This window comes from Carassius auratus, chromosome 43 (genome assembly GCF_003368295.1).
Source record: "Carassius auratus strain Wakin chromosome 43, ASM336829v1, whole genome shotgun sequence".
In the NCBI taxonomy this organism is placed as follows: domain Eukaryota; kingdom Metazoa; phylum Chordata; class Actinopteri; order Cypriniformes; family Cyprinidae; genus Carassius; species Carassius auratus.
Genome location: NC_039285.1, coordinates 134,438 through 146,937, shown reverse-complemented (window position 1 = coordinate 146,937; position 12,500 = coordinate 134,438). Strand labels below are relative to the sequence as shown.

Below are 12,500 nucleotides of genomic sequence, written 5' to 3'. Positions count from 1 at the left end.
CTTAAAGGTTCCTAAGCATCGCAGACAAACCTCGGTCAAGGGGAGCATCACCTGAGGCAGCATATACAAGAAGACTTCTGTAACTGCTACCTCCACTTCCCGCTAGATGCGACAGCACCCCTAAGCGGCCAGGAGACCCCTCGGGGTGACCTGGCTGGACATCCGTGAAATTCCCTGCAGTGCTGTGCCAGGCCTGATGATCAAGGAGGCTCCCTCAGAAACCTCTGATCTCAGCCGCCTAATACCGGAACATGAAGCCGGGTGGCTGGTGCTGGCGAGTGTTTAGTACACACTGTAACTGAGCACTGCAAAGGGAACTCACAGAGTTTATTAGTAGACACGTAACCACCAGCAATTAAATACACATAAGTATATACAGAGAGGGTTACATTTACTCACCCACCCTCCTGCACGGGAGCCACACTCAAGGGGCGCCTCCTTTTAGTCTGGACCATCAGTCAGGTGTTTGCTATGAACATAGAACCATAAAAACATTATAGGTCCAGCAGAGGAGACTGTTATGCAAGAGGTTTCTACCTAACCTCGATCAGGTGGAGAGCTGGTGGTTACAGGGGAATTAAGAAGGGGAGGATAAAAGCAGAAGTTAACCCTCTGAAGTCGATTAATGCATATACGTGTTTTGAGGCTATTTTCTTCTGATAACCTCTTAGACTCCAGAGGGTTAAAAATCCCCAAAGGGAACGAGTAGATACCTCAGTATCACTCTGATTCGGACGAGAACGCTGCCTCATCTTGATCATACCTCTTAGGTTCTGCTTACCTCCTCGTGACCCACGATTCCTCTAAACCCTGCCCGCACTAGCCTTCTGTGCCCGTCTTTGATCCTCAGATCGAGACAGGCCAGGACCCCTATGTTGTTCGGGCTCAGACCTGAACCTTCGGGGAACGAAGAGATCCGTGGTGCGGCACAGCTCAGCTACCTGATCAGAAAAAGGCCCCTGCCTCTATCCAGGTCTCTTAGCAGATCAGTCTGATATGCTTTAAGCTCCAGCATTGTGTTAATAAAGCCACAGCCTGACCTGCTACTGCGTATGCCTTGCCAATTTAAGCGAGATGATTTTCTGAAGGAGCTTAGATGGCAAGGAACCGATGGATGCGAAAAGAAAACAGCATCTTTCATTTATTTTTAATCTCTGTATGGAGATCATGCAGAAATAAAAGGCTCACCTGAGCTGGAGGGCTATGGTCAAAAGGTAATTTTTGCTCAATAACCTCCAACAGCTCTACATACGCAGGGCAGGAGAATTGAGAAGGCTCAGCCTCAGCTTCTTCACCATCCTCAAATATCTCCTGCTTTTCCTGGGTAAAAACCCAGCAGAGCACTAACCTCAGAAAGTGTTAAAGATATAACATCATCCTCCCGAGGCTCTCTCTCGTCCGCCGCCCTTTTTTTTTTTACGCGAAAGGGAAAGTCCCTCTTTAAACCATTCAGACAGATCCACCTGTATTCTCACGAGCTCATTCTCTTCCACGACTCCTGAACAGGTCCTGAACCGCGGGAAGCAGATGGCTGCCTTTTTTTCCCTTTTCTTTCAGAAGAGAGACGAACGAGAGCGGAGCTTTTTCCATTGAAAAAATGCTCACGATGCACGCAGATTGCCTCCTCAAAGACATCGCTAGAGTGCTCTTCACCCAAACAAATGACGCAAAGATTGTCATCGGGTGTCAAATAACGCCGACACGGATGCACACATCGTCTAAACGCTTGCTAGTTGTAACCATGATAAACAGAGAAAGATCGCCCTTACCGGTTCTTTCAGATGCACGCTTCAAACAGAGCAGTCAGTGAAGACGAAGAAGATAATGACGTGTTCTCCTGGTGCTTGTTTATAGTCGCGCCGGTAGTGACGTCGGAGGCTGTCGCCGGCCAACAAGTTGGTGTTTTTTCAATGTATGCTTCAAACACAGGTCACGACGAGGTGTTCCCCAAAGCGACCCCTAGAGGACGCAGTTCGAAGCTCCCTCGAAAGGGAACACTTATGATACAGATGACTGCTGTCCTTCATCAGATCAAGTATAAAGTCAGTTCTCCTCACATTTGCTCAGGTGTCCAGCGAGGAAACACAGGTGTAGAGAATCACATTAATAACAACATGTTCAGAAACCCATGTGAAGCTCTGCCTGCTCACCTGTCAGTCAACTGTTGCACTAAAACACTGGGAGATAATGGTGTCAAGTGTGTGTGTGATTCACACTCAGATGAAGTCACATTTTGTAATTGATTGTTAGATTGGATTTGTGCAGGAATGAGGTGCACAGAGAGCGCAGTGAACACAGACATTCCTAGAGATTTTATTCAGCTGATGAACTGCAGGAGATTATGAATTCCATAATGAATCAAGCTCTGCTAATGTGACCTGTGTGTGTGTGTGTGTGAGAGAGAGTGAGAGTGAGAGTGTGTGTGTGTGTGTGTGTGTGTGTGTGTGTGTTTGAGTGTGTTTGAGTGTGTTTGAGTGTGCGTCTGTGTGTGAGAGTGAGAGTGTGTGTGTGCAGTGTTAGGGGTAACTCATTACAAGTAACACGAGTAATGTAATCAGATTACTTTTTTAAAGTAACTAGTAAAGTAATGCATTACTTTTTGCATTACTTTTTAATTACAATTTATTTTTCAAATAAGTAACACCTGTTACTTTTTCCCCATTTATTTATTGAAAGCTCTTCTGTCCCGGTGTTGAGAGAAATCAGGAGTAAGATTTTTTTCATTCTAGAATAAATGTGACCATGAATTAATTAATCTCACTCATTCACTCGGATTTAGTTTTCCTCAAAATCAATAAAAACATTTAAAAGGAAGTCAGATTATGATTACTCAAAGTGTGAAACTATTTGCTCTGACCTTTGATCCAGTTCACCCAAACTAATAAGCAAAAATTACAGAAGATAAACTAATCTAAATTTTTAAATTGTACATTTTTATTGCTGAAGAGTGTTGAACTTTCTTCTTCTTTCTTCTACTGCACAGACGTGAATTTACATTTCCTTCAATCTGAGGCTTTTGGTGTGAAATGGCTTTTACGTTTCCCAAAAATATAAGTTTTTATATTATAAACAAGCAAGCCTACCGCAGGTTTAAATAGTAATGCAAAAGTAACGTAACGCATTACTTTCAATAAGAAGTATCTAAGTAGCGTAATTAGTTACTTTTTTAGGTAATAACGCAGTATTGTAATGCTTTAGTTTTAAAAGTAACTTTCCCCAACACGGTGTGTGTGTGTGTGTGTGTGTGTGTGAGTGTGTGCTAGTGTGTGTGCATGAGTGCGAGTGTATGTGATTGTGTGTGTGTGTGTGTGTGTGTGTGTGTGTGAGTGTGTGAGTGTGTGTGAGAGAGAGAGAGTGAGAGAGAGTGTGTGTGTGTGTGTGTGTGTGTGAGAGAGAGAGAGAGAGAGAGTGTGTGTGTGTGTATATGTATGATTTTGTGTGAGTGTGTGTGTGTGTGTGTGTGTGTGTATTTGTATGTGTGAGTGTGAGTTTTATTGCTCCCAGATGTTGAGCGGTGCAGGGAGTGTCCCCTTCAGACAAACACACACATGACATCACACACACACACACACACGCACACACACACACACACACACACACACACACACACACACACACACACACACACACACACACACACACACACACACACACACACACACAGGGTGTTCCCAGTGTTCAGATGAAGCAGCAGTGTTGTATTGTATTGAAATGTTGTATTATGCCAGCTAATGCAAATATATTGTTCCCATTAAGTTATTTCAATGTTTTAAAAACATTTTGTAATGAATGTTTAAGAAACCTTACATTGTATCAGTTTTGTTCTGTGAGCGATGAAAGGGATACACCTAGGATGGCCTGAGGAACAGTAAATCATGGGCTCATTTTCATTTTTGGGTAAAGTATCCCTAAAAAAAAAAAAAACTAAAATAACACTAAAAAGCTTTCATAAAAACATTCCATGAATGATGTATAAAAGTTTCCCTGCTGATGTGTTGAGAACATGATTAAAGCTGCGATGTGAGCGATGCTGGTTCATCTGGTTCTGTGTCAGCTGAGAGTGAAAGTGTGTGTCGTGCATTAGCATGTTAATCATGTTCTGTGTGTGTCCAGATTACAGGACGGGGCCGTGTTTCGCGTCGGTCAGTAACCAGATGTGTCAGGGTCAGCTGACGGGAATCGTCTGCACTAAGACGCTGTGCTGTGCGACGGTGGGACGGGCCTGGGGTCATCCGTGTGAGCAGTGTCCAGCACAACCTCATCCCTGCCGCCGCGGCTTCATTCCCAACCACCGCTCCGGGGCCTGCCAGGGTGAGACACACACACACACACACACACACACACAGATGGACGGACGGACGGTCCGCTCTAATTAAGTCAGACTGGTTTTGGATCTAATGGAGGAATGCTCGCAGTCATGCAAACAAGGACACACTGTCAGAACACATAGATGCACGCCTCAGAGAGCCAGACGATTCCACACACACACACACACACACACACACACACACACACACACACACACACTCTCTGACTGTAAGTGACTCGCTCAGTGATGCACCTGTTGATCTGAGCTGAAGATGGTCAGATGTGCTGCAGGTCATGATGAGGATCTCCTGTATTGTCACCGACCGGCTCTGGTGTGTGTGTGTGTGTGTGTGTGTGTGTGTGTGACTGTAATTCCTCCAGCTGGGTGAATTCTTCTATCGTCTGGCTGTCTGAGTCTCTCTGGGAGCGTGAGCGTGGGCTCCTCTCTCTCTCTCTGTTCAGGCTCACACTTCTCCTCAAATCAATCAGGTTTTTATCTTGTCCCTTAATATTTCTTCCTTATTTACTCTCTCTCTACTCCTCACTGTCTGTGTGTCTCTCACCTGCCCATCTATCAGTGTGTGTGTGTGTGTGTTAACCTACACTAGACTGATGTGATCAACACGTCTGACTGCACTATTACTGTTCAAAAGATTTAAAGAACTAAACACTTTTATTCATCAAGACTACATTAAATGAATCAACAGTGACAGTAAAGACATTTATAATGTTACAGTAGATTTCTATTTCCAATAAATGCTGTTCTTCTGAACTTTCTGTTCATCTGTGAATCCTGAAAAATAAAATGTATCAGTTTCCACAAAAATATTGTGCAGCACAACTGTGTTCAATAATCAGAAATGTTTCTTGAGCAGTAAATCATCATATTATTCTGATTTCTGACGATCATGTGACACTGAAGACTGGAGGAATGATGCTGAAAATACAGAAATAAATTACACTTTAACACAGATTCACACAGAAAACAGATATATATATATATTGTATTTGCTCTGTTGTGGGTAAAACAGTATGATTTATACAACTGAAGAAGAACATCTGTGCACGTCTTTACAGAAAGTCACATGATCAAAGACGCTGATTAACTTTCAGTTAATTAGTCATACAGAAATAGAGCACAATCTGAAGATTATGATTTGTTTATGTCTGAACTCTTCGCTCTGTTCTCAGGCAGAGCTCTGATGTTTCCTCCTCGTGTTGTTCTGTTTTGAATTATACACACTGATTCGAGTGCATCTGTTGTGTTGTGTTGTTAAAGCATTTCCTCTCTCTCTGTGTGTGTGTGTGTGTGTGTGTGCAGATGTGGACGAGTGCCAGGCCATTCCTGGACTCTGTCAGGGGGGAAACTGTGTGAATACCGTGGGCTCATTTGAGTGCAAATGCCCTGCTGGACACAAGTTCAACGAAATCACACAGAAATGTGAAGGTAATGACACACACACTCACTCTCATACACTCTCTCTCTCTCTCTCACACATACGCACACACACACACACACACACACACACATAAACTCTATCTAAAGCATCATCTAAATCACAATCATTAATTTGCTAGTTTACTGATGTAGTGTATGTAAATGGACGTCTGATGTCACCTACACAGTGCCATTAGCATGAGTTTGTTTAGACAGCGAGTCTGAATCTTCTGTCATTATCTCAGAGACGACGCTTTCAGACGTGTTTATAGGACAGACTCTCAGAGACGGAGGGAGTCTGGCTGCTTCGCTGTGTTTACAGCAGAACACGAGGGGTTTAGTTTTACTCTTTTTCAATCAGACGGGTTGTTTCTGTTCTGGAGTGTGTGTGTGTGTGTGAGATCTATATCCACCCCGCTCCCAGGAATAACATCCCAGAGCTCTGGAAAGCACCCGAGCGAGAGCCAAACTCAGACTGCTGTCCATTATTAGTCAAATAGTATTTCAGTGTAGAGATGCTGTGGTCAGTCGTCTGACAGTAAATCTGATGTTCATCTGCTCAATAATACACATCACACAGTAAAAGCCCTTCACACACGGCGTCCCGCAGCTGCAGGGCTGAGTAGATGACGATCCATTGCTCTCTTTAGAGACCGAATCTGAGCTTTGAGTTGAAAAAATTTTCTTCTTGAAACACAATGACTTTTTTCTTGTAATTTAATTTAGCCTTTTTTTCTTGAAATTTTATGAGTTTATTCTCTAAACACGACTTTTTTTTCTAAATGTAATTTTTTTTTTTCTATAAACTTTTTTCTCTTAATTAAATATATTTTTTCTCAACACTTAATTTCTGCTGTTTTTTCAAGGTTCAAGATTTTCTCGAAAAACAACCTTTTTGTGTCATTTAATTTCTGCATTTTTTTCTAAAAATGACACAAGTTCTTGTGTCACAGATGTATGAGTCGCAGATGTTTGTGTCGCAGATCAGGGGCGGAGGCAGACAATGTAAACATTCGGGGCTTAGCCCAAACCTAGGGGTATAGCCCAAACCTTCGCTATATTTCTCAATTAGTCTCTTCTTATCCCACTAATGTGCCGAGATTAGCTGTAAAACATGCCCTGAGATAGTTTCGGTTTTACGTGTTTCGGTTTTACGAGTGAACCCCGCCCCCGCCCCCGCTCCCCAAATTATCCGACAAATCATCCGACAAATCATCCACCCATCTCTATTACCAACTAGGCTAATTTATCTTAATAACACCTAACGTTAACTCTCTAGATAGCCAGCAATACAGTCACGGATTCACAAACCTGTAACACTTGTCCGCGGTTCGTCTGACGCTGCTTCTGAATCTCTCTCTGGTCGGTGAGGTTTATTGTTAGTGTTCCGTATAAAAAACTTTGTTATGTCCATAACTTCAGCCGGTTAGCCGGTGAAAAACAGTAGCCCGCCAGTAACAATAGTAGTAACTATAGTAACAATAGCCCGCCAGCCCCTGATGACAACGACGAAGAAGATTTATATTCTTCTTCGTTAGTTTTTATTGGCAGTTGGCAAACAAGCTGAGTGATGCGCGATGCATTACCGTCCGCCACCACGCACGGTATGTGCTTTTGTTTCATTTTTTGCCGCTCCAGTCAGAAAGACTGAGAGGAAATTAAACAAAGTTGAAATTATTTTTAAAAACCTAAAAGATTCGGGGCTTTTGACAAAACATTCGGGGCTTAAGCCCAATTAGCCACCCCCCCGCTCAGCCCCTGTCGCAGATGTTTGTGTCGCAGATGTTTGTGTCGCAGATGTTTGTGTCGCAGATGTTGTGTTGCAGATGTTTGTGTCGCAGATGTTTGTGTTGCAGATGTTTGTGTCGCAGATGTTTGTGTTACAGATGTTTGTGTTACAGATGTTTGTGTTACAGATGTTTGTGTTACAGATGTTTGTGTCATAGATGTTTGTGTCGCAGATGTTTGTGTTACAGATGTTTGTGTCGCAGATGTTTGTGTCGCAGATGTTTGTGTTGCAGATGTTTGTGTCGCAGATGTTTGTGTCGCGGATGTTTGTGTTGCAGATGTTTTGTGTCGCAGATGTTTGTGTCGCAGATGTTTGTGTTACGGATGTTTGTGTCACGGATGTTTGTGTTACGGATGTTTGTGTTGCGGATGTTTGTGTCGCGGATGTTTGTGTCGCAGATGTTTGAGTCGCGGATGTTTGTGTCGCAGATGTTTTGTGTTACAGATGTTTGCGTCGCAGATGTTTGTGTCGCAGATGTTTCTGTCGCAGATGTTTGTGTCGCAGATGTTTGTGTCGCAGATGTTTGTGTTACAGATGTTTGTGTTACAGATGTTTGTGTCACAGATGTTTGTGTCGCAGATGTTTGTGTTACAGATGTTTGTGTCGCAGATGTTTGTGTCGCAGATGTTTGTGTCGCAGATGTTTGTGTCACAGATGTTTGTGTTACAGATGTTTGTGTCGCAGATGTTTGTGTCGCAGATGTTTGTGTCGCAGATGTTTGTGTTGCAGATGTTTGTGTCGCAGATGTTTGTGTCGCAGATGTTTGTGTCACAGATGTTTGTGTTACAGATGTTTGTGTTACAGATGTTTGTGTCGCAGATGTTTGTGTCGCAGATGTTTGTGTTACAGATGTTTGTGTCGCAGATGTTTGTGTTACAGATGTTTGTGTTGCAGATGTTTGTGTTGCAGATGTTTGTGTTGCAGATGTTTGTGTTGCAGATGTTTGTGTCGCAGATGTTGTGTCGCAGATGTTTGTGTTACAGATGTTGTGTTGCAGATGTTTCTGTCGCAGATGTTTGTGTCACAGATGTTTGTGTTACAGATGTTTGTGTTGCAGATGTTTGTGTCGCAGATGGTTTGTGTCGCAGATGTTCTGTGTCACAGATGTGTGTGTTACAGATGTTTGTGTTACAGATGTTTGTGTTTACAGATGTTTGTGTTGCAGATGTTTCTGTCGCAGATGTTTGTTGTCGCAGATGTTTGTGTCACAGATGTGTGTGTTACAGATGTTTGTGTTACAGATGTTTGTGTTACAGATGTTTGTGTTGCAGATGTTCTGTCGCAGATGTTTGTGTCGCAGATGTTTGTGTCGCAGATGTTTGTGTCACAGATGTTTGTGTTACGGAAGTTTGTGTTACAGATGTTTGTGTTGCAGATGTTTCTGTCGCAGATGTTTGTGTCGCAGATGTGTTCACAGATGTGTGTGTTACAGATGTTTGTGTTACAGATGTTTGTGTTACAGATGTTTGTGTTGCAGATGTTTGTGTCGCAGATGTTTGTGTCACAGATGTTTGTGTCGCAGATGTTTGTGTCACAGATGTTTGTGTTACGGATGTTTGTGTTACAGATGTTTGTGTCGCAGATGTTTGTGTCGCAGATGTTTGTGTCACAGATGTTTGTGTCGCAGATGTTTGTGTCGCAGATGTTTGTGTCGCAGATGTTTTTACTGATGTTTGTGTTACAGATGTTTGTGTCGCAGATGTTTGTGTACAGATGTTTGTGTCGCAGATGTTTGTCACAGATGTTTGTGTCACAGATGTTTGTGTGCAGATGTTTGTGTCGCAGATGTTTGTGTCGCAGATGTTTGTGTCGCAGATGTTTGTGTCACAGATGTTTGTGTCGCAGATGTTTGTGTCGCAGATGTTTGTGTCGCAGATGTTTTTTACTGATGTTTGTGTTACAGATGGTTTGTGTCGCAGATGTTTGTTACAGATGTTTGTGTTACAGATGTTTGTGTCGCAGATGTTTGTGTTACAGATGTTTGTGTCACAGATGTTTTGTGTTGCAGATGTTTGTGTTACAGATGTTTGTGTTACAGATGTTTTGTGTTGCAGATGTTTGTGTTGCAGATGTTTGTGTCGGCAGATGTTTGTGTCGCGGATGTTTGTGTCGCAGATGTTTGTGTTACAGATGTTTGTGTTACGGATGTTTGGTGTTGCGGATGTTTGTGTCACAGATGTTTGTGTTACAGATGTTTGTGTTACAGATGTTTGTGTCGCGGATGTTTGTGTTACAGATGTTTGTGTTACAGATGTTTGTGTCGCGGATGTTTGTGTTACAGATGTTTGTGTCGCAGATGTTTGTGTCGCGATGTTTGTGTTGCAGATGTTTGTGTCGCGGATGTTTGTGTCGCAGATGTTTGTGTCGCAGATGTTTGTGTTACAGATGTTTGTGTTACGATGTTTGTGTTGCGGATGTTTGTGTCGCAGATGTTTGTGTTACAGAAGTTTGTGTCGCAGATGTTTGTGTTACAGATGTTTGTGTCACAGATGTTTGTGTTACAGATGTTTGTGTCGCGGATGTTTGTGTTGCAGATGTTTGTGTTGCAGATGTTTGTGTCGCGGATGTTTGTGTTGCAGATGTTTGTGTTGCAGATGTTTGTGTCGCAGATGTTTGTGTCGCAGATGTTTGTGTTACAGATGTTTGTGTTGCGGATGTTTGTGTCGCAGATGTTTGTGTTACAGAAGTTTGTGTCGCAGATGTTTGTGTTACAGAATTTTGTGTCACAGATGTTTGTGTTACAGATGTTTGTGTCGCGATGTTTGTGTTGCAGATGTTTGTGTCGCAGATGTTTTGTGTCGCGGATGTTTGTGTTGCAGATGTTTGTGTTGCAGATGTTTGTGTCGCAGATGTTTGTGTCGCAGATGTTTGTGTACAGATGTTTGTGTTACGGATGTTTGTGTTGCGGATGTTTGTGTCGCAGATGTTTGTGTTACAGAAGTTTGTGTGTCGCAGATGTTTGTGTTACAGAAGTTTGTGTCACAGATGTTTGTGTTACAGATGTTTGTGTCGCAGATGTTTGTGTCACAGATGTTTGTGTCACAGATGTTTGTGTTACAGATGTTTGTGTCAGAGATGCTTGTGTCACAGATGTTTGTGTCGCAGATGTTTGTGTCGCAGATGTTTGTGTCGCGGATGTTTGTGTTGCAGATGTTTGTGTTACAGAAGTTTGTGTCGCAGATGTTTGTGTTACAGAAGTTTGTGTCACAGATGTTTGTGTTACAGATGTTTGTGTCGCAGATGTTTGTGTCACAGATGTTTGTGTCACAGATGTTTGTGTTACAGATGTTTGTGTCAGAGATGCTTGTGTCACAGATGTTTGTGTCGCAGATGTTTGTGTCGCAGATGTTTGTGTCGCGGATGTTTGTGTTGCAGATGTTTGTGTCGCAGATGTTTGTGTCGCAGATGTTTGTGTTACAGATGTTTGTGTCGCAGATGTTTGTGTCGCAGATGTTTGTGTCGCAGATGTTTGTGTTACAGATGTTTGTGTCGCAGATGTTTGTGTTACAGAAGTTTGTGTCACAGATGTTTGTGTTACAGATGTTTGTGTCGCAGATGTTTGTGTCACAGATGTTTGTGTCACAGATGTTTGTGTTACAGATGTTTGTGTCAGAGATGCTTGTGTCACAGATGTTTGTGTCGCAGATGTTTGTGTCGCAGATGTTTGTGTTACAGATGTTTGTGTCAGAGATGCTTGTGTCACAGATGTTTGTGTCGCAGATGTTTGTGTTACAGATGTTTGTGTCGCAGATGTTTGTGTTGCAGATGTTTGTGTCGCAGATGCTTGTGTTCAGATGTTTTTGTCACAGATGTTTGTGTTACAGATGTTTGTACTGTAGCAGCTGGTTTAAGGGTGATGATCTGATCTGATCTGATGTGTGTGTGTCTCTCAGACGTTGACGAGTGCTCTAATGTCCCGGGTCTGTGCGGTGGAGGTCAGTGCTCTAACACCATCGGCAGCTTCTTCTGCAGGTGTCCAGTGGGCTTCGACACGGCGCTGGACGGCTCGCGCTGCATCGGTGAGTCTGACCTGCTCTCACTGTCACACCTGATTTATTAAATCACTGTGATCAGCTCCTGATCTCATCAGAAACTCTCCTCCTGTCACTGGTCGTGTTTTCTTGTAGATTGTATTTAAAGTCGTCATAAAACCTTAAAGAGGAGAGCAGTAGATCCTCCCAAATCCAGTGCAAACTCAAATTCACACATTTCACAATATTTCCCTGTGTTTTTTAAAAGTGATCAGGTTATATTTGAATAATTTTTTAGCACATATAAATATCAATGCTGCATGCAACATATTTTTAAGTGTTTTGTTTTGATTGTTTTGAAAAAATATATATGATTATGATTTTTTGTGTGTATATATATATATATATATATATATATATTATATATATATATGTAATTATTTTTTAACATTTTTTCATGTAATTTTATGTTTATTTTGATTAGTTTTTATTTAAAAACAGATGTTTCATTTTTATTATTTTTTTAGTAAACGTATTTATATAAAAAAAGTCAAGTATTTATTTTATTTTTATATTTTAATATATTTTTAGTAAGTGTTTCATTTGGACTGGATTAAATTAATTATATATTTTGCATTTCTATAATTTAATATTTTTAGTGTTTTGTTTTTAAAATCATTTATTTGTTCTTTTATATGCTTTAAATGTGAACTGACTGTGGCAGAACATGTGCAGTTATTCATCAGGCCAGTAAGCACATTCAGTTGAAGCGGATGAATTACATTAAAGTGTGTGTGTGTGTGTGTGTAAGTGGGTCAGTGGTCTTCAGCTGATGTGTGTTGGCTGTGTTTGTGTGGAAGGAATGTGTGCTATGACTCGATCCACTCCAAACGTTTCCTGAGCCAAACATCCCTCTCTTCTCCTCCATCATTGCGCTCCGGTCGCTGCCTCGCGTTACTCCTGCAGCTGGAGATGCTCTGTCATTACACATACT

At 41.9% G+C, this 12,500-nt stretch overlaps 1 protein-coding gene across 1 annotated transcript in view; it reads left to right on the top strand.

The window, feature by feature from the left end:
• LOC113061334 (fibrillin-1-like) overlaps positions 1-11,610 on the top strand; it is an 18,622-nt gene extending 7,012 nt beyond the window's left edge. The window contains exons 7-9 of the mRNA XM_026230364.1: positions 4,114-4,311; positions 5,630-5,755; positions 11,429-11,610. Coding sequence (XP_026086149.1) covers positions 4,114-4,311; positions 5,630-5,755; positions 11,429-11,595 — 491 coding nt within the window. The 3' untranslated portion in view covers positions 11,596-11,610. The remainder of the gene's footprint in view (positions 1-4,113; positions 4,312-5,629; positions 5,756-11,428) is intronic.
• Positions 11,611-12,500: the final 890 nt, after the last annotated feature.